The sequence below is a fragment of the Eumetopias jubatus genome, unplaced genomic scaffold (assembly GCF_037043125.1).
Source record: "Eumetopias jubatus isolate StellerSeaLion01/CBP00866 unplaced genomic scaffold, mEumJub1_p1.0 scaffold_7, whole genome shotgun sequence".
NCBI classification, from domain to species: Eukaryota; Metazoa; Chordata; class Mammalia; order Carnivora; family Otariidae; genus Eumetopias; species Eumetopias jubatus.
The window spans coordinates 40,401,369-40,422,847 of NW_028274813.1; the positions used below are offsets into that span (position 1 = coordinate 40,401,369).

General features: G+C 39.6%; 1 protein-coding gene across 3 annotated transcripts in view; it reads right to left on the bottom strand.

Annotated features, from left to right (window-relative positions):
* DAAM1 (dishevelled associated activator of morphogenesis 1) overlaps positions 1–21,479 on the bottom strand; it is a 164,368-nt gene that overhangs the window by 41,930 nt on the left and 100,959 nt on the right. For all 3 annotated transcript variants that reach the window (XM_028100530.2, XM_088024578.1, XM_028100537.2), the window contains exons 4-12: positions 13,164–13,235; positions 7,767–7,861; positions 5,158–5,491; positions 4,458–4,568; positions 4,232–4,335; positions 2,977–3,043; positions 2,654–2,771; positions 2,087–2,225; positions 1,743–1,801 (exon numbers count right to left, since the gene is read on the bottom strand). In XM_028100530.2, the coding sequence (XP_027956331.1) occupies positions 1,743–1,801; positions 2,087–2,225; positions 2,654–2,771; positions 2,977–3,043; positions 4,232–4,335; positions 4,458–4,568; positions 5,158–5,491; positions 7,767–7,861; positions 13,164–13,235 (1,099 nt within the window). The remainder of the gene's footprint in view (positions 1–1,742; positions 1,802–2,086; positions 2,226–2,653; positions 2,772–2,976; positions 3,044–4,231; positions 4,336–4,457; positions 4,569–5,157; positions 5,492–7,766; positions 7,862–13,163; positions 13,236–21,479) is intronic.

A 21,479-nucleotide genomic window follows, 5' to 3' on the forward strand; every position in this document is an offset into this window, starting at 1 on the left:
AACATTTTGGGAGTCTGTTCTACGGGTCGGGGGGATAGGGCTTAGGAATTGGTTTTCAAATGCCCCTTAGAGGATTCTGATGTAATACACGTCTGGTAAGCTGCTGCTGAAAGGATTCGCTCCACAATGGACATCCATTTATCTCCACCTTTCAGGTCCAGAGAACTTCCCATCTCCTCACAGCCTCCACACACTGATTCACAACGTGTGCCCTCTTTAATACAGCCTTGCTACTTGAAGCTTTCAGAAAAGAGTTCATTTTATCTACAGCGCCTCCTTTCTTACACTCCCCCTGTGACCTCACTGACCTTGGCCATTACCTCTTGTACACATCAGAATCCTACCACAGTCCCTATCATTTACTGTGCAACCACATGTGCCAGGAACTACGCTGGAGTCTATTTGTTTTGTCATTTAATCTTTATAACAACCCTGTCAGTTGGGTGTAACGTGCATCTCACAGAGGAGAGTGGAGAAGAGGACATGACTGCCTACGCACACACCCAGAGCCCAGCACAGTGCCTGACACATACAGGCATTCAAGCATCCACTGAACAAATGACTGAATGACTCCAAAGCTTCTGTCCTAGGTACTCTCCTCAGCTTGCACCCCTGAGTCCCCATGCTCTACAGTGTACCCCTAAAGTACCACCCGACCATTTTCTCTTCATTATAATCTCTCTTTAGCCCAACCTTTTAGTCAGCATTTTCTTTCTATAGCAGTTTCTGCAATCTATTAATGAAAATGTATGTGGCAACCTCACTTATGTGAGAGCAATCTAAATTCGTGTGAGGAACCTGTAACAGAAGTGTACTTCACATGCGGTATTTTCTGCTCTCCGTGGTGGCCCTGCTTTTCTGCTCAATGGAAAAGGACAAATGTGATGAGGGAAAAGGAAATGCTCTGGCATCTCTTGGACCCTCTTTTCAACACACTAAATATTGGGGTAAGTGCTATTGTATTTCACTGGCCGTGGCTAAATAACTTGGACAAGGAAAAGGAAGTCAGTTAACCAGCATAGTGAAAGAGCAGAGGCCAGGAATAGGACTGTTTTTACAAAAGGGCCAACTTTAGTTGCTAGTATTTTGAAGGAAGTGGGGCAACTTATGTTCATTCTCTGAGCTGGCACAGTGATGGGCACAAATGACCTTCCTGGCATTTGATGCTGAGTGTTAATACCCAAGACATATTCAAATACTCACCAAGAGCTGGTCTATGAATGTCTCATAATGTATATATCGACAATGGTCAGTGATTTTCTACATGATTTTTCTGTTCATAACTGGTGCCAAATTAAGGTCACATGGTGAATGGGGCTGCTGAAACCAAGTGGCCTGGGTTTCTCTTTTAAAATTCTGGGTCATCCCTGGTGTTATTACATTTCTCAAAACCTAGTGTGACTTGACGAACAGTTATGGGGCGGGGGGAGGGCTGGAAGGAGTAGTAGTTAAGAAAATTTGAATCAATGAATACCAAACAGCAAATGCTACAAGCTCTTCCAAAAAAATTTACGTAACTATAATAAAAGGAAAAAATATTTGGCAATCAGCAGGACAACTAAAATAGCTCGATTCAAGAGAAAACAGGGCAAAAATGCCCTTAAGACATAGAAAAGGAAAGACTTTTTGATGCACTAAAGTCAGTAAGAAGTATCAGCACAAATTTCTAAAATATACAGAGAGCAGAGTTGCCCAATAACCAGTAACATGGCCTCTTCTCTTGTCGGGTCCTCATTATTTACCTTTTCTCATCTTTTCCGCTTGTTCTTTCCACTGCTTAACTTCATTTTCATTAACCAACCTGTATAATAGTTAAAGGAGTATTCATTACAAAAAAACATAAAAGGCCCACTGCCAAAATGCATGCTCTCTAGGTACAAAAATAGTCCACTGTACGGAAAACCCCCAGTGTGCTTGAAACCCATTTAAACCCGGATGTTACTCAGATATATTACATATGTATATATAGGAACTCATATTTGACGTCTAGAACATTTCAGTTCTCCCAGCTGCTATTTTAAAGTAGGATAAAATAATGTCTTACATGGTGACTATTATTTCACAGACCGCAAAATAAGAAACTTACATTCGTACGACATTCTTAATATTAAAATTTTCCAAAGGTGTGGTGTCGGGGTCCTGTCCTTTGTCATTTTGAATAACTATTTGCTGTATAATTCTATCTAGTAGTAGCCAGTACTGAACGGTGTTGCCACTTCTCTTGTCTAAAAAAGAAAAGAATGGAGGAAAAATACTTCAAGTCGTTCCTAAACTAGGATGAATATTTTTCAATAGTGGTCACCTGCCAGAGCCACAGAACCAGAGATGTTTACAACATCTGCACCAGCACTTCCCAAAGTTTCTGGAATTCTGACATGCAATGATCACTTATGTGACTAAGAGGCATTTTCTACCCCTTCTGAAATGTGTTGCAAGGCATATATTTATTTTTAAAATCAAAGTAGGTTATAATTCATCTCAGTTTTGTAATGTCACAATACCCCTGAGCTGTGTGACACTTTGGACTGTCACAAAACCAAGGTTTGGAATCCCTGGTGTCCACCCAACCAAATCAGCACTGTTCAGAAGACAGAGCCCTTTGGATGACGGCCAAACATTTGAAAACACACATGGAAGTCACAAACACACTCACAAGGCATTTGGAGGCAGTGGTGCAGGATGGACATGAAGTGAGGGTAAGCTTCACTATGGGTCAGCCTCTTCCTGGTCAGCTCAAACATCTGAGTCGCACTTTTTGTGTCTATGTGAACCTATTCCATACGAAAAAGAAATCTAAGTCAAACACCCAATATCCTCAATACCTGCAATGTAAGGTAAGCAAATCCAAGGCAAACAGAGCTAATCCTGCCACTTAGGTAGCAGGTTCTACCCAGTCCATGTCAACTCAACACACATTACAACAGGGAAATTCCTTGAGTTGATGAGTTAAATCAGAATAATTGTGAGCATACCTACCAGTTCAAATCTTTTGGCAAATTCTAGTTCATCTTCATTTCGGAGCATTTCAAAAAAATCTAAATGTCTGAAATCCAATAAAAGAGAAGCTATTAAAAGTAGAATATGCTACAAACACAAGCACATGGGAATCAGGACATTAATACTAAGACCTTTCCTGAATATTCAGATTTCTCTGAAATAAGACAACAAAATTTGAATGCCTTTGCTTAACTCTGTTTAAGGAAAAAGACATATTCTGACTGAAATGAGATCACAATAAGAGACAAATTTAAAAGCCTAGGATGCCTAGTACATAGTAGACAATTAATAAATGTTTATCAAATCCAAAAACAGTCAAGTCCAGGTTCTGCTCACAGACTCCCTTTATGGAAAAATGAGCCCACATACCTACACTTGCCTGATTGATGAATTAAGACCACAAAAGAAATATTCATGCCATTCACTTATTCATTTATTGAACCCCTACTATGTATTTTAGACACCGGGAATGGTAAGTTCTATGAAGACAAACACATCAGGGTAAAGGGAAAAGAGAATGATGGCAGGTGAGGTGAGTGGTGTACACACACTGGCTGGAAAAGGTCTCTCTGAAGGGAAAAAGGGAATAAACAATTTGGACATCTGTGGGAAGATCTTTTAATGCTGAGAAAATAGGAAGTGCAAAGACCCTGAGGCAAAAGTATTTTGACATGTTCATAGACTACCAAGGAGAAGAGAATGGCAGAGTGCATTAATGAGGGAGAGGAGCAGTAGAAGGAAAGATCTGAGAGCTAGTGGGATATCTTAGAAATAGTGAAATGATTGCAAACAAGAGCAAATGAACAAGAGAGTGAAAATTCACATTCACAGAATGCCTATCATGGTGCCAAGTGATTCCATGTTTTATAGTCAATCTTCATTAACAGCCCATAAAAGATAGTGGTCATCATTATCATCATTATTATCACTATTTCTTGGGGGGGAAAAAAAACAACCAGTAAGATTCAGAAAGATTGAATACCTTGACCAGAATACATAGCAAGTTAAGAGGTAGGACAAGGATGTGGATTCAGTCTGATGCCACAATCCTCATTAAGTTCTCTGTACGATGTGCTGCTTCTTTCACCGACAAAGTTTTAATATAAAAGCACCATTTGTTGAACTAATATTCGGGGGCCAGCTCCTTATGTTACAGAAAGGTCACATGCAATTCACAGGCACTGTGTACATGGAAAAAGCATGAATTATCTCAGATGATAACAGTCTGACTTACCTATCTAATGTTGAATTTTCATGCTCCCTTAATTTATCTATTACAGGCTGAATTCCTAACATCAGAAATTCATAGCGAAGATGAAGTCTGAAGTCCAAACTTTCCTGAAAGTGAAAGGGTGATAAAACACATATTTATGCTTTTTGGACTATGTGCATAGAAATCTTTTTTAAAAGATTATTCTTTAATAATGCATGTTTTCAAGAGTAGTACGGAAGGCTCTTACCACTCCTGCACCTTGGCTTAGCACTGCATTGATGAAGGACATGATGGCAGTCTTGAGACTCACTTCATCTCGATACCGCCCTGTGCTTTTATCCAAGTCATTAATCAACGTCTATAAAAACAAAGGACTGAATCATCACTAATCTTACGCTCATTTTATTAATTTTTATACTCAGAAGTAAATTTTTAAAATCTTGTGTTTAGTCAGAATTACATTAATCCATAGAAAGCCACCTTTTATTTTTCCTAAAATTAGTTCAAAAAACTCTTACTTTCAAACTTCCTACATCACCCATGTTCATTTATACATGTATACAAAATATAAAAGACTGCGCTTTATTGATTTGGCTTGCTTTTTATATTTGGGTATAAATACGGTGACATAATCTCACTGTTTATATTGATACTAAATCAAGAATGGTAACCTTAAGACTTTCAGGGAACACTGCATTTAGTGGATTCAGAAGATATGTGCTAAATCATGTGTAGGAAGCAGGGTCTCATTTTCAAATTCAGTAAATCTAAAATCCCAGGTTGATCAACTATTGAAAGCATATTATACTCCGGTACTAAAACCCAAGAGGAAGGAAACACTTGAGTCATCACCACGGAGGGAAATCTCAAGTTACGTTCCCCCCTCAGGGCCAGGAAAGCACCTGTCAGGAAGTGTGGATGACAGAGCGTAGAGCGCCCATGCCCACCTGAAAGCGGGTTCTTTCACTGGCATACTTCTGGTAATGCAGCATGGCCTGCAGAACCTTCTTGTGGCCCCCAGGAACCAGGCACACGGCGCCCAAGATTTCCAGCACGGCCACCTTCGTTTTAATGTTCTCTGTGCTCAGACTCTGAGCAATCACATTAATACTCTCAGAGTGAGCCAGGACATGAGCCCGACCTTGAGAGTTGTTCATTAGCGCCTTTATACATCCAATGAGAGAGGTATGTATTCGAGACTCTGAGGTCTCATAGTCCATGGTCTTTAGAAAGTTGAGAATACATGACAGGCCATCCAAGTCGATGAATCTGGTTACAAACCTGGCAGGAGAAGAAGGTTAAAATGGATCAGACTTAGGTCTCTTTGGAATTTTCTAATAGCCCTTAAAGGAAAAGTTTTGCAGGGCAGGAGAAAAGAAGATGTACTTCCTGTAGTACTAAAGACCTAGATGGATGAAGTCTTCTTAATTCCTGACCTCTTCCTCAGCACAAACCCAATGGTCAGGTCTACCAGAAATGTGAAGTAATCTCTATTTGAGATAAACAGGTCTCAACCGATACAAAAAAAAAAAAAAAAAACAAACAATGAACAGATCATGTAACTACAGTAAAATCAGGAACAAGACACTCAGAATATGTGTCTTAAGTTAAAGTCATCTGCTGATCCTGTGTTATTATAGCATCCAGCCCCTAAACACCTTTTGTTCACCATTGACCCAAATCAATGAAAGTCAAAGAGCATCCTTAAGCTCCAGGATATTTGTTTGTCAAACAAATGATAATCTATATTACTAACATTTTGTAGCAAAACTCTTCTTTTGTAGGACATGCTACTGGAATCCCTCTACGTAAAACAAATAAGGGCACCTGGCTGGCTCAGTCCATAGAGCACGCGACTCCTGATTTCAGTCTCGTGAGTTCAAGCCCCATGATGGGCCTGGAGCCTACTTAAAAAACTAAATAGGGGTGCCTGGGTGGCTCAGTCGGTTAAGCTTCTGCCTTCGGCTTGGGTCGTGATCCTAGGGTTCTGCGATTGAGCCACGCATCGGGCTCCCTGCTCAGCGGGAGGCTGCTTCTCCCTCTCCCTCGGCCTGCCTGCCTGTCTGCCTACTTGTGATCTCTCTCTCTCTCTGTCAAATAAAAAAAAAAATCTTAAAAAATACTAAATAAACTGCTAAAACAAAAGTAAGCCTTTGTTACTGCACATTAATTGATTTCCATGGCATTTATTTACTGTAAAGTTGATCAGTGAGAATAATTCACGATGCACATATACATGTGAAGTTCTGAAAATTTCAGAAGTAACATAACTTGTTTATATGATTACTCCAGAAATTTCCAAACTTACTTAGTCTTGGATACCTATTAACATCTGAGAATGCAAACATACACAAATAGGGACATACTGATATAGTTAAGATTGGCTACAAAACGTTTGTCATACAACTGCATAGAATTTTTGGTAAATCAGTATATTTTTCTTAGTTAGCATTTTATAGTCAAATAAAGAAAAGGAAATCTTTATTTTCCAGCCATTTCATGCAGTCACACAATGCAGATATGGCCCAGCTGGTTAAATCAACTGGCTTCATTCATAGCCCCTACGTTAATGAAATGTACCTATAAGCATCCCAATATCTCACCAAACCTTAAAGACTAATTAATGGAAAATGAAGGTGTGGGAGATACACAGTGGAGGCTGACTGCCCATCTCTTTTAAGCAACAGTTTTATTGAGATATAACTCACATGCCATAAAATTCATACTTTTGAACGTACAATTCAGTGATATTCACAGAGTTGTGCAATCACTGACATCATCTGATTTCAGAACACTCTAGTCTTCCCCAAAAGACCATTTCCCCCCACCAACCCTAAGCAACCACTAATCTTTCTGTCTGTATGGATTGGTCTTTTCTGGACATTTCATATAAATGGAATCATGCAATATGTTGTCTTTTTTCATCTGGCTTCTTTTACTTTGCATAAATATTTTCAAGGCTCATCCACGTTCTAGCATGTTATCAATAGTCTATTCCTTTCTAGGACTGAATAATAATTCATTGTATGGATATATCACATTCTATTTATCCATTCATCAACTGATAGAATTTGGGTTGTTTCTACTTTTTGGTGATTATGAATACTGTTAACATGAACATTCCTGTTCCCTTGGCTATATATCAAGGAATAGAATTGTCAGGTGATAGGACAACACTATGTTTAACACTCTGAGGAACTGTCCAACTGTTTTCTGAAGTGGCTGCACCATTTTACTTTCCCACCAGCAATGTACAAGGGTTGCAATTTCTCCACATCTGCACAAACACTTGCTAGTCTGTCTTTTTAAATTTTAGCCATCTTAACAGCTATCTGCATATCTTTAATTGAAGAAAATCAATGTATTCAATGTTCAATGATTAAATTATTTCACCCATGATCCAACGGAATGCTTTGAAGACTTCCTTGAAAGTTTGGCTATTGCAGAAAAAAGAATAAAGTAGGGTAGGAAAGAAGGGAGAAAGAAAAGACAGAAGAAGAAAAAAGAAAAAAAAGAGAGAGAGAAAAGTAATACATGCTACCCAGGAAAGAATTACCTCATTGGTTTTGTCCTTAGTGCTGTCTTCAAACTCTCTATAGTTTTACTTCTCTCTTCTTCCTCTTCCTTCTCTAAAGCCAGGAGAGATTTTCTCTATGCAAAGAAAACTGAAGTTACCTCTTCAAATTCTATGATTTAATTAGGGTACAAGCAAGACAAGTCCACAGATTACATGCTATTATCACTTTTAATACAAATAAATAATCAGTAAATCTATGACTAGGATTGCTATAAAACCAAAATATAGAGCAAAAGTACTAAGAATTCCAGATTTGTTATCTCTATTGAAAGTTCTTTCAAAATTTAGATAAAGCTTTAAGAAATGTTTAGAAATCTTCAGTAGAGATTAACTTGCCCAAGTATAGTTGTAGAACTACTCTATAACTACACTCTGATGAAGACATTACTATTTATATTTGATAGAAAGAGGGTTGGATCTGCAGTTAAATACAGCATTCTGGCAACTGAAGTTAGTAACATTATCACAATATCAAACCAAGGCAGTTTGTGTAATCCTCAAGCCGAAAAGTAGAATCTTTTACACTTTGTGTTACATCAAATTATTTAACAGGAACAATCAAATCGGACATGATACTAAGATGGACAATTCTTTCAGAGTAAATACTTAGCATCAGTTGGAAATTAGGCTGTGGAGTGAGTGAGTGAGTGAGTGTGTGTGTGTGTGTGTGTGTGTGTGTGTGTGTGTGTGTGTGAAGGGGTGGGGTGCTTACACCCTCCCTACTGGGGATCTTTGAGCAATGCTTCCCAAACTTTAATGTGGACATGGATCTCCTGGGGCTCTTGTTAAAATGAAGGTTCTGATTTGGTGTGTCTGGAGGGAAGCCCAAGATGCTGCATTTCTGACTAGTTTCCATGCAGTGCTGATGTTACAAGGTCTATGGGCCACACTCTAAAGAATAAGGCTCTAAGGAAACAGATCTCAGTTGACATTACAGTCATGGATGCTAGTAAGTTTTATCTTTGTGAAAAAGTATTTTCCATTCCTTTAAGCCCATGATCAACTGGTTGTACTAAAAGTATCCTCAAATCTTAATGGTCTCAGGGGCCTCCACTCACAGAACCACTGGTCCCTTGACATCATCCTATTCTGAACACATGTTTTTTTTTTGTTTTTTTTTTTAAGATCTCAGTTTCCTTACCTGCTACCAATTCTGATAAAATGCATGGCTGGGAAATAGGCTGGGGTACTGGGGGAAAAAAAAAGTTTGGTTCTTATCCCTGTGTCTCAATGATCCAGTCTCTCCCTTTCTTTCAGGACCGCAGATCATCAAGGGGTGACTTTACTTCATTTTTTCAAGTTAATAGTATCAGTAGTAAGTAACTAAATGTTAACTAAAACCTAAATTTGACTTCACAATTAGGAGGGTTAAAGCTCCAAACAAAAATATATATCAGTATCATTTAAGGCAATGGAAATAAAAGTCAGTAAAGTCTTGTTTTTCAAACGTGTTATTGTTTCTGCTGACACTGTCCTCTTGCTGGTGATGCGCCTGGACAGCTGTGACCAGAGGACGGCAGGGGAAGAAGCTGTGTGCAGAAATAGCCAATAAATTTCTTCACGGTTCTGTGAGACCCATTCCCTGGAAAATTCAGCCCGAATCCAGCCAAGTATGTTTAATCTCCTATGGCACAGCTGAACTCGTTTTAGACTGAAGCAATCACTTTGAATCTGCAGCTCAGAATCAAGCTGTTTACGAACACCACTGCTTGTCCCTAAGCTTAATCACACAAAACTATACCCAAATTAAAGACACGCATTTCTTATTATGGCTCACTAATACAAAAGAAAGATGTACGTATTCTTTTAACAACATTGGAGAGTGTGGAACATCTGGATAAAGACAGACTACATTAAGTCTCTCGCTAGTAGAGCTGGGAGATTTATAAAAAGTCAAGGAAATGGAATTAGAATTTCCTTTCCCAGTGTAAGGACCATTACCTTCCTTTCAAAACAGAGGCAACGCACTCTTTTCTGTATGTGATAAAATTAGATTTGAGTCAAAGACTGTGTTCGTTATACTGAGAAAACTGAGGATATGCAGATGAACTATTCTATATCTATAGAATATCTATGATATTCTAATGTGACTTTTCAAAATAAATTATATGAAGTCTAAAGTTTTCAAGCTTCACATTTAGGAAGAAGGCTTGATTTGCAGCTTTTCACAGAAAGAGGAGACATGCCTACCTTTCTAAACATAGCTGCTAGGCCAACCATCTAGTATGCACCTTGGCATACTCAGGTGAGGCTTGTGGCGGCCTCCTCGGGAGCTCTATGTACTTACTAGATGCCCGCTCACGTGAGGAGTGGGCAAAGGACAAAGTGCCTCCTGGCAGAGGATCTTCTGATAAAAGCTACTAAGGTGTACACTGGAACATGCAGGTCTGAGAGAGAGATACAAAGTAGGCACAGACATCATTCCTGCCCGGGAGTCTGGAGCTAAGCTCCTGTTGGAAACCTTTCACTGGTGTGAAATCAACAAGCCAGTCCGCTAAGCATGCTGAACTTCACCCCACATCCTTCCTCCCCGAGGGCGCACGGTGAAGCCACACCCAAAGGAAGCCCAGGGCCTTCTCCAACCTATTGCGCTGTACTTTTATTATACTGTTTTTCACTCTTTAAAAGCCAACAGATCACTCCGGGGTCCTTTAAAGAACAAAGCATTCTTGTTAAGAAGCTTACGTAAAGTAACTGAACTTGTTCCACAAATGGCTTCGTAGACCAGGAAGTGCTGCCGTTCTCAACCTGGACTGTTCATCAGACTCTGGAAGCCCTAAAGAAAACATGCCTGCCCCACCTCAGGAAAGTCAGGAAGTTGGTTGGGGGGGGCGGGGGCCGGTTACCAGGCCTCTCTGACTTGCCAAAGGGTTTTAAAAACTGAGTGAGAGGCAAATGAGAATGGAATCTTTGAGCTCAGACTGATAGGTTTAAATTCCAGCTCTACTGTTCCTAATTAGATGACCTTGGGCAAGGTAACCTTTCTCCAAGTCCCAGACTCCTTATCTATAAATAGCACTTCCAGCATGGGGTGCTTGTAAGGATTTAAAACAACACGCAAAGTGCCTATTATACTGCCTGTCACATACTGCACGCTCAAGAGCAGTAGTCACTAGTGATGCTGAAGACAAAGGATGATAACAATGTGGATAAATCCCCTTGAACAAATCCCTAAGCTAGAGAGCTCAAGTTGAGCTGCCGGGCCATGAAACGATTTGGAGGAACTGTATGTCTTTCCAGTCCCCAGGGACAATGTCTCAGGCTCTCTGCTGTGTGTCGTTGGGAATTCTCCACTACAGTTAGCAGAGAGACCAGCCAGAACCACAGGAGGAGGTGGTGGCAACAAATTTGGTGAGAAAAACAGAAAATTCAGCATAGGGTTTTGGTCTCATCAGACCTCCTTGTTTGTTATATATGCAGGAGTTCTGTGTTTCATTAACTCAGGAGTTGTTACTGCATTTTACCTTTAACCCTAGAAAGACACCAGCTCTGTCCTTAAAGGAGCATTAGAAAGCTGTTAGGTGTTAAGCACATAAAGAATAGCAAAATGACAATTTAATTGCCTTGAGATTACTCTTGGAAAGGATTTCGGATTAGGAAGCAAATACAATTAAAATGTAGATGACTCATGAATGCAGCATGGGGTTGTCCAAGGAGCTGGCCAAAGGAGAAAGGAGGCTCAAAGCACACATCACAGACCTTCTTGTGCAGGAAATGAGCCAGGTTGACTCCATACATACAAGGCATGGGTTAAGTCACTAAAGGACAAATTAACCTAATTGCCACCAAAATTTGAAGAAAAGAAAATGCCATAGTATTTAGCACTTCTCCATTTATAGAAGTGAATTCATTAACAAAGAAGCAACTTCCCTTGTTACATCAAACAATGCCGACCTAATCATAAAGAGAGACAGCCTGCCCCACAGCTCTTTTTTTTCCCTAACAGCCAGGAACAAGAATTTAGAACTTAACCTCCACATGCAGGAAATGTAAATGGCTCTAACTTATTATTGCTTAGGCTGTGCATACAAAAATCCCTGATGGTCGTCACAAGCCCCACACTTTGCTAACGTATTTATACAACTGCTGAGATCACCCTTTTCTCATCTTCGCCATTGTGTAGGATGCCTTATATAAGGATGTTGGATGTTATTTTCTGCAGTGCTTTTAGACTAGAAATCCTCGGGGCAAAAGCTTATGCAGTTTCCTCCATAATTTATACAGCCCCATTCACATTTACTAGGCTGTTTGTTATTCATCGTGCAACAGCAGAAGAAATATCTTCAAAGAAAAAGCTAGAAAAGAGGAAGTTACTAGAAGTCAAGGTCTCTGAAAGTTTAGTAAAAAAGTGTGAGTGATTCACATATTCTAATCAGTTTTTAACTTTTGCAGCAGCAACAAAATATTAGATAATTTTTTTTTTAAAATGTCTGCCTTAAGTGTTAAGTAGCTAATTCTCCAAAAAGACCCTGGGGAAGGAAGAAAAGGAAGAGGTAGAGAAAAGTATTTATTATGGAAGCTACCATCGTGCTCGGATATTATAAACTCAAAGTTGAATCTAACAGAACGATCTTAAAATCATGAGTGTACCCACAGAGGAAAAGACTGTTGTACCATGGGCAATCACCAGTTTTTATCAACATGAATAGGATCTGATTTACTAAGGCTCAAAGGTTGATGACTTGTTTTCTGCTGCGTATTTTAGCTGGGATCAATAGGTGCCCTTTAAGGTGCTCAGAATGCTGACATTACACAGACATCCATGTGATCAGAAGGTGTATTTTAGGCACTGAAAATGCATTTTAAGCAATTACTTAACCAAAGATTTCCCAAGGACATCTCAGCATAATTATTGTCTTTTATTCACCACTTATTCCATAAACTCCCTTTGTTATTTATAGGAGTGAAAGAGTACCTGGCTGCCCTGTAAAATCAAGAATCCAGTAACTAAGCAAGTCCGAGGTGAAGAGGAGAATGGGAGGAGAACAGTGAAGGAATAGTTTCATTGTATTATTTTAAAATGGTATTAACTTGTAGAATAGTACTGTTATAACAACGCTCCAAATGACTGGTAAGAGCAACTGCAAGTTAAAGTTGAACATAAGCCAGATTTAGATTACATTTCCTCTTATAACATTAAACTCACATATATTTTAGTATGTGCTGATTTTATGTAAAACATACTGGAAAAAATCATTTTGCCAAGTACCACTGCTGCCCTCCTTCCCCTGCCCCTCCCCGCCAACACTGAGTGTTTGGAATGGAGTTTGGAAAGATAATGACATTTGGTAGTTCTTACTCAAGTGAATTTATTGTGCAATTGTGTGCTAAATTTGCATTTTAAACTGTGTGCCACTGAGCAGAAAGTATACCTACAGCAGCCATGGAATTGAGCTGATCGATGTAGAATTCAGGCCAACTTGTTGCTCCCTTGTTTTCTTCCTGATCCTAAAGAGAAAGCCAAAAAAAAAAAAAAAAAAGTAATATACCACCAGATATATACACACAATGGCCATAAGCACATCTGACTTTCAGAGCATCTAGACAATGACCTATATAAGCCATTAGAAGACAATGATAGAAGATATTTGTCTTCAAATGTTGGCTCTGATCATAAGACTGTTCACTCACCTAGGGACAAGACAGAGCTACAGTCAGAGTTAGGTATGAGTTAGGTACGACAAAGGGGACATTTTTTGAACCATGGATCAAGGGGAATTTATTATTTTATCACTTTTTTAATTTATATTTTTAAAAAATTGAAGAACAATGGACATAAAGTATTGTACTAGTTTCAGGGGTACAACATGGTGATGCGACATTTATATATGATACAAAATGGCAACCATAAGAAATCTAGTTACCATCTGTCACCATAAAATGTTGCTACAGTAGGAAAACCTGGGTGGCTCAGTTGGTTAAGTGTCCAACTCTTGATTTCAGCTCAGGTCGTGAGATCAAGCCCCGAGTCGGGCTCTGCCCTGGGCATGGAGCCTACTTAAGATTCTCCTTCTCTCTCCGCCTCTCCACCCCCACCCCTGCTTGCCCGCCCACTCACTCACTCTTTAAAAAAAAAAGTTTTTACAGTATTATTGACTATAAAGGGGAATTTAAATGGGAAATTAGCCACACTATGATGACATTGTTTTCCTTCAGGGGCACAATAGCATTGGGAAAGGCACAGTGTTTATTGTGAGGACAAAGGATCTCTAGGTCCTGTGAGGCACTGAGGACAGCATTGCTCAACTATTCGTCTGGATGAAATCCGCAAAAGAAGGAAAATTGTCTTTAAAAATGACCACAGGATTTGGCCCCTTGTTAATTAGACTATTTTAGTTAGTTTATTCAGACTCCAGAAAGAAAGTAAAAATTTTGAAGGGTTTCATTTGATGTAACCAAAACTAGGTACTGCTTCAGATGAAAAGGTAGAATAAAGCCTGACACTGGATGGAAAGTAGTAAAATGAACACACATTACTCACAGGCCCAGCCCTCGCACTGTGACAGCTTTTGAGTTTGAGAAATGCATCTGAGCTGACGGGAACTGGAACCCAGGAATTCAGGAACCGCTCTGGCCAGTCTTTCATCTTATAAAACAGGGTGACCTGAAGCCAGCACCAGGGCCCTCAGGGCTTCTGTGGATAGTAGCCCCCAGCCAAAGCCCTCCCTTCCCCCCAAAATCAGGGGGCTGTGGCTTCTGCCTCACGCCAACACCGAGTCCATCCGAAGATGGCACTGTAGTTGGAGTTTTCCAGGCATGTTTGCACACCTAAGTGGCTAGAAGTCATTTGTGTGATCAACTAGACTCGAAGAGGCAAATTTCAGCATTCTCTAGCTTCACGTTCAGAGAGCACCTTAGTACAAGTGACATCCCCTGTGCCCTTGGAAAAGATGCTGGGCCAGGTACATGTAGCCGCTATGAGAAAATGAAGCAGTTACGACCGATTTACTGATGCCAGAATCCCAATCTTTGGGATAGCAGTTTCAAGGCGGGGCTTTTAATTTCAGCCCTATACTTGACCTCAGAAACACTTTTTCTAAGCAAATCTTTCTAGGCGCGTCTACTGTGGTGAGATAAAAGAAATGTAATTTCAAAACTATTCGTTAAGTAGTCACAAAAAGCAGGCAAAGTAAGTAGTGCTTACGGTGCCTTAAAAGCTGGCAGTAACAGATACCTGAACTTGAGCAGCTGTGTGAATTTCATCTGGAGACTGAACAGATCCTGGGGACAATGGCTATAGCAGCAGCTTTGAAGTTGGACTGCGTTACACTCGCATGGTTTTAAAAAGCTTAGGAAATCTGATGAGTTTTTAGAACAGTCCTCGGTTATTATTTAAGTTGTTAATAAAGTAGCTACAATGGCAGTGTAAATGCTGAACCCTTCTCTCCTCCTAAAATGGAGTATTAAAGTTAGCAAAACCCCGCTGTTACCAATGTATTCAGCAAGCCAAAACCCACAGCGAAAGCCAACGGTATTTGAACCTATAAAATCAAATAGAAGGTGCCAGATCTTCCTAGTCCCTCAAACTAGGGCAAGTTTCCAAAACTACAACAAAATCCTGTCCCATGTCTGGGGTCCCCTGAGAGCCTGTCTGTTGTCATGGTTAACAGAACAGGAGATCATTTTAGAAGCTGAAGATTAGTATACAGAGAGAAATCTTTACACTTTGGAAATACTTTAGTAATATAAAGATATTAAGAGTAGCCCTAGATACTGTAGTCAAAACAGGGGAAAGAAAACTTCATTTTTATTTCACATGCTCAGTGCTGAGAATATCAAATGAGCTAATGTATGTAAAAGCTTCTCATAAAAGTACTGTTATCACTATATTTCTGGGGGTGATCCTCAGAGTTCTTCATTTTGGCAATGTGTCTCCAGTTTCCTCTGTGCAATTCTGGTCCTTCTATACAGATGTGCATTCCAGTAGCCAAGTGAAACACATCTGTGCATCAATTCTCTGCTCCTACTTTGTGCAGCTGCTAGAGTCTATAGTTATGCAGAGCCACAGGCCAGAAATAGATGAATGCAATTGTTCTCAGGGCGGGGTGGGGGGGTTCCCTTCAAGAGCACTGGACACCGAGACATGCTGAGGAGAAAACTCTCTCCTAAGAAGTCCATCAAAGAAACTGCTGATGAGAGTCTAGGCATCTGATATTCCTGGAAAGCAACTGGGTCCTATGTGTTACCAGCCTCTAACATGGATTATTCTTTTTTTTTTAATATTTTATTTATTTGACATAGAGAGAGAGAGAGACAGAGTGAGCACAAGCAGAGGGAGTGGCAGGCAGAGGCAGAGGGAGAAGCAGGCTCCCCACAGAGAAGGGGGAGCCCGACGCGGAACTCAATCCCGGGACTCCAGGATCATGACCTGAGCCGAAGGCAGTGGCTTAACCAACTGAGCCACCCAGGCGCCCTAACATGGATTATTCTTTGAGCCATCTGCCTCCCCTCTATTTTCTTTGTTATGAAGAAACAAGTAGAAAAATAAACAAGATTGTATAGACTGCATTAGTTGTAATGGAAGCAACAGTAATATCTAACACATTCATAGCTTATGAACAAACATTAAAAAAATTGTTCTAAGCACTGTGTTCTTCATGTAATCTACCGGATGAGGTAGCCACTGTTATTTCACTCATTTTAGTGAGGAGGAAACAGAGGCAAAGAGAAGACCAGTGAAGTTGCCAAAGGTCATCCTGCTAGAAATTCAGAGGCAGTGGGAAAGAATCAGGGCAACCTCTTTCCTAAGATTAGACCTCAGATTAATCACAAGCAATATACAGTAAGTGCAAAGCTGGCCTTTCACTCTTAACCACTTTACTGTACAAGAAACTCAAACATGGTGGGCGCCTGGGTGGCTCAGTCATTAAGCGTCTGCCTTTGGCTCAGGTCATGATCCCAGGGTCCTGGGATCGAGCCCCACATCGGGCTCCCTGCTCGGCAGGAAGCCTGCTTCTCCCTCTCCCCTGCTTCTCTCCTCTCCCACTCCCCCTGCTTGTGTTCCCTCTCTCGCTGTGTCTCTCTCTGTCCAATAAATAAATAAAATCTTAAAAAAAAAAAAAAAAAAAAGGAAAGAAACTCAAACATGGCTAGTGGCCAAAAATGAATTTCCTTTTCCCTAAACCTTTACTGCTATCTTTGCTACATTCAACATTTCTGAATATTATCCTAATTCTGAATATTGTTCTAAGGTCTGATGTCTTACATGGACTACCTCTGATCCCCTCTTCTCCAGACATTTTCTGTGGGACCTCTTCTGCCCCTCTATCAATGCCTTATCTATCTATATATGTGTGCATACAGACAGCATTTATGAAGCTTTTCCCTAACCTGTTCTCCTGTTCTGTTATACACAGTCTAACAGCCATCTTCGTGGGGATTTCTCAAGAGCGCTTAAAGATGAGCTAATAGCACTAAGCAGTTCCAGACACTGGAATTGAAAACAAATCCCTCCCTAAACCATACACGTCTAACCCTGCTTTTGACTACTGCCTTGACTGATTCTATTAGAACTTTTCTCTAGTAAGCAAGGATATTAGCTTCGTTCTTTCTTTAAAAAAGCTATTTTTCCTTCTTTTAAAATGGATTGTAACACTAAATGACACCTAGAGAAGGTTTTGCCCTATGAGAATACAAATTCTAGCAATCACATGAAATCCTTTTTCATTCTACCTACAGAATGGTTAATTCGTATTAAAACCTAGTTTTGATCCCTTTTAAAAGTGTTACATTTATGTTTATATGCCTATCTTTAGGTCTATTAAATAATTAGCACTGAACTGATATAAACATTTTATGTTGTTAAATCTTCTGATTACTGTTTTTAGATAATATTTGCAAATATCACTTATTTTCAGAGCGATGGGATGGTGGAAAGATGACCAGATTGTCCATCTGAAGATGAGATTCCAGAATTTACTTTTGGTTTACTCAGTTGGCATTTCTTGGTAAGTTTGAGTATCCCTGGGCCTCATTTTTCTCTCTCCAAATTGAGAGGGTAAGACCAGACTGTTTCTGAAGTCCCTATATAAGCTCTAAGATTCTACAGAACTCTAATAGTGAGGTGTCATGGAAAACCAGTGTGCACTGTCCTCAGTTTGAGGGCCCAATTTCTAAAACCAATGATTGTCTTTTTTTTTTTTATTTATGTTCTTCAGTGACTCAATTACAAAATACTTAACTTTAAATAGCTACTTCTTTTATAATAGGGTAATTGGACAGGGAAAAAAAAAAACCCACCATTAATTTTCCTATTTCTCTAATCCAACTCATCTTATTTCCTTGGTAGGTTGATAGTCATGCGGAAGAGAATATTGGTGGACAAACCTTCCTGCTGGATGAAGGCTCTGACACTTCACTTTGCTTTCAGCCTGCACTAACTAGTTTGAAGCTCTTTTCTTGTTATCTACCTTGTTCCCATTGTCTCAAATTCTGAAGAAACAAAACAAAAACCCCTTTGCTAGAAAAGGAAACTGGTATAACACAAGGAACCTTCAAGAACATTTACTTTTTTTTTTCTTTAAATCAGGCTTTAATTAACCAACTCATTTAGAAGATAAAGAAATACATAGTTTTTCTAACTTGGCCTCATTTTCAACTGGCACATTTTTTTCATTCCAAATCTCTGGTCAGTGGCTAGTGAAAAAAATTCCAAGAGATCCTCTCTGATTCTCTGTAAATGCATAAGAGCACATTTATTTCTCTCAACATCACTTTGCCCGTAAGAATAAATTCTGTACTATTTCTTTGTACTCTTTCCGAGGTAAACATTCACAGCTAAGCCCCAGACTTCTCTCTCACGTCATGATCATTTCCCTCTACCAATCCAAGCTGGCTGTGTTCCCCTTTTCTAACACCATCAACAGACACATATTTGAATCTTCAGCCACTCACTACTTAATACTCAGGCAAGTTAAGTAACCTCACTATGTGACTCAGTTTTAGTTTCCTTATCTGTTAAATGGGTGCCTACTTCATAGGGTCATTGTGAGGATTTAATAGATTATAACAAGTAAAGAAAGCACTGAGAACAATACACACAGAACATGCTTGATAAATGTTAGCTAGGGTGATAAGGATACTATTCCAGAATCTCCAGCTATGGACATTCTTAGTCCTTGTTATGCTAGGACTGTAAAAATTTGGAGGTATATTTGGCAGTCATTGCTCAAATTTAAAACACACACACACACAGCCTGTGACCTTCCTTTAAGTCTACTTTCAGGAAGTTAGCCCACAATTACATATTTACACTTTTTTCACTGCAGTGCTGTTTGAGTCAGCAAGTAACAAAGTGCACAAATATATGGCAAGGAAGATGGTTGAATAAATTACTTTGTGGCAGTAACACAGAATGAAGTAGAATTACATAATCACATTCAAAATGACCAAATATAGTATGAGGGGGCAGGGCAGGGAGGAATGCCTTCAAATATCATTTCTCATCTGTAGGAAAAAAAATGTACACTTAACATACAAACATTTCTGGAAATAAACACAAGAAAATTGAACAATGGCTACCTCTGGGTAGGTCTTTTACTTAGTAACTTTTGTATAATTCAAACTTATTTTGCCACGAACACACACTATTTTCATAGTTCTAAAGCACTGTATATTCTGTTAGGACAAGCGCTTTACTTTTTCAGATGATCTGTATTAACATGATCCTGCAACATTTGGGATATCTCTGTTCTCTACACCTGAGGCACCCCTCTGTTCCCCACAGAAAAATGTAAAAACATTTCCCTATTGTCTCCTCACTGGATTTTCTATTTCTATAACACACTACAACCCTAATATCAAATGTTTATGTAAAGGAATTTTATGATTTGGACTAAGATATATGTACCTGAAAGATGCTAAAATTTTCAACATTTCCACACTTAACATATTTGTGTGGCAAACAATTTCTTAGTTACAGCTCAAGTCTTTCAGTGAGACTCAAAGCACAGTTTAAAAATTAAGTCTTTAAGAATAACTTCTTTTGAAATTACCACAGGGCAAATTTTTAATAGGATCATTTTCCAAGTAATAATATGTAAGAACTGGTAGAGTTTTTCTTCAGTTTCAGATGCTGTTAGTAAGACCCAAAATAGGCTGTACAAAGGTCAATTAATTGCAAAGAACATGTTCTGTGGTTGTTCACTAGACCACAAATCACAGGCTGAAGCAATATGCACTTGGCCAACTAAAGTCATAAATCTCCACGTTACAAACCTATGAGGTTCTTAGATAATACTTGTGAAAGACACATCCTTTCACTGTCTAGATTGGCTAAAAATCCTCTAATGATGTATAATAGTACCACCAACTCAAAGATAGTAGAGACATATTAAAACTAAATGAACTTCAACAGCAGAAAGGCACTGTTTCAGTATAATACAAAATGAAATTCATCCTGATAATTTTTATTATAGGACAAAGGCAACTAAATACTAATAAAAAGCTGTCCCATTTATGAAGAAAATGGTACTAGAAAACATGTTAACTGTGATATGCAGGATCAAGAATCCCATCCCTTGTTAATGATCAAAATAGTTACCTGTGCCATTGTCATTGCTATTTTGTTTTTCATGGACCCAGCCCCATATACTAACGAATGCAACAGATGTTAACTAAATTTACTCTGTTCCTAGAATTTTTACAGAATACTAAGGACAAAGGGGCAGACGGGCCAAAATATTTTATTCTATTAGGTATGACTCCCTGATGGGTGTGTCATCTACTAAACTCAAGTGAATGATAGGAAATAGGTGCCGAGGAACAAGTCCAAGGAACGGGGAAGAGCAGGGAAGATGGAAGATGGAAAAATATTTTCCGGAAGTCCTTACTGATAACTTCTGCTGACTCTCCCTTCTGGCTCAGTAATAGTGTAATCAGCATCTTCTCAAAAGACAGTCATGGTGAAGCGGGGACTAGCCTGACAGACCAGGGGTTGGCAAACTTCTGTGAAGGGCCAGATAAGTGTCTTAGGCTTCAGGGGCCACATAGTCTTTTGCAACTACTCAACTCTGCCCTGGTACAGTGTGAAAGCGGCTACAGCTAACACTTACATGAAGGAGCACTGCCAAGTTTCAGTAACACTTTATTTACCAAAAACATCTAAGTGGTTGGATTTGGCCCATGGGCCACAGGCTGTCACACCCTGTGCTAGAACAAGCTTGGCTCTCAAGAAGGCAGGAATGCATCAAAGTTCCAACTTGGTCATCAATTATTTCCCAGGTTTTCTCCTCTCCTGGAAACCACTCCGCCTCCAGTAAAGCCCAGCCCTAAGTTAGGATCAGCTCACAAAGTATGTGGAATTTGCCTGGTAACCTGCATTGTTTTCTAGAGAAGAAGCAGGACTTAACCATGCCTGAAAAGTCCACCATCTTCCCAAGCTCACTGCTCCTTGAAAAGTAGTTTAATCTTACTTTCTTAAAAATAGCATAGGGGCACCTGGGTGGCTCAGTTGGTTAAGCGTCGGGTGCTTGGTTTTGGCTTAGGTCATGATTTCAGGGTCCTGAGACTGAGCCCCATCTTGGGCTCCACACTCAGTGGAGAGTCTGCTTGGGATTCTCTCTCCCTCCCTCTCTGCCTCTCCCCCCCAACTCATGAATGAATGAATGAATGAATGAATGAATGAATGAATAAAATCTTTCAAGTAGCAAAGCGTCATTTGGTCTGAGCATTGCCTCCAAATCTTTTGTCTTA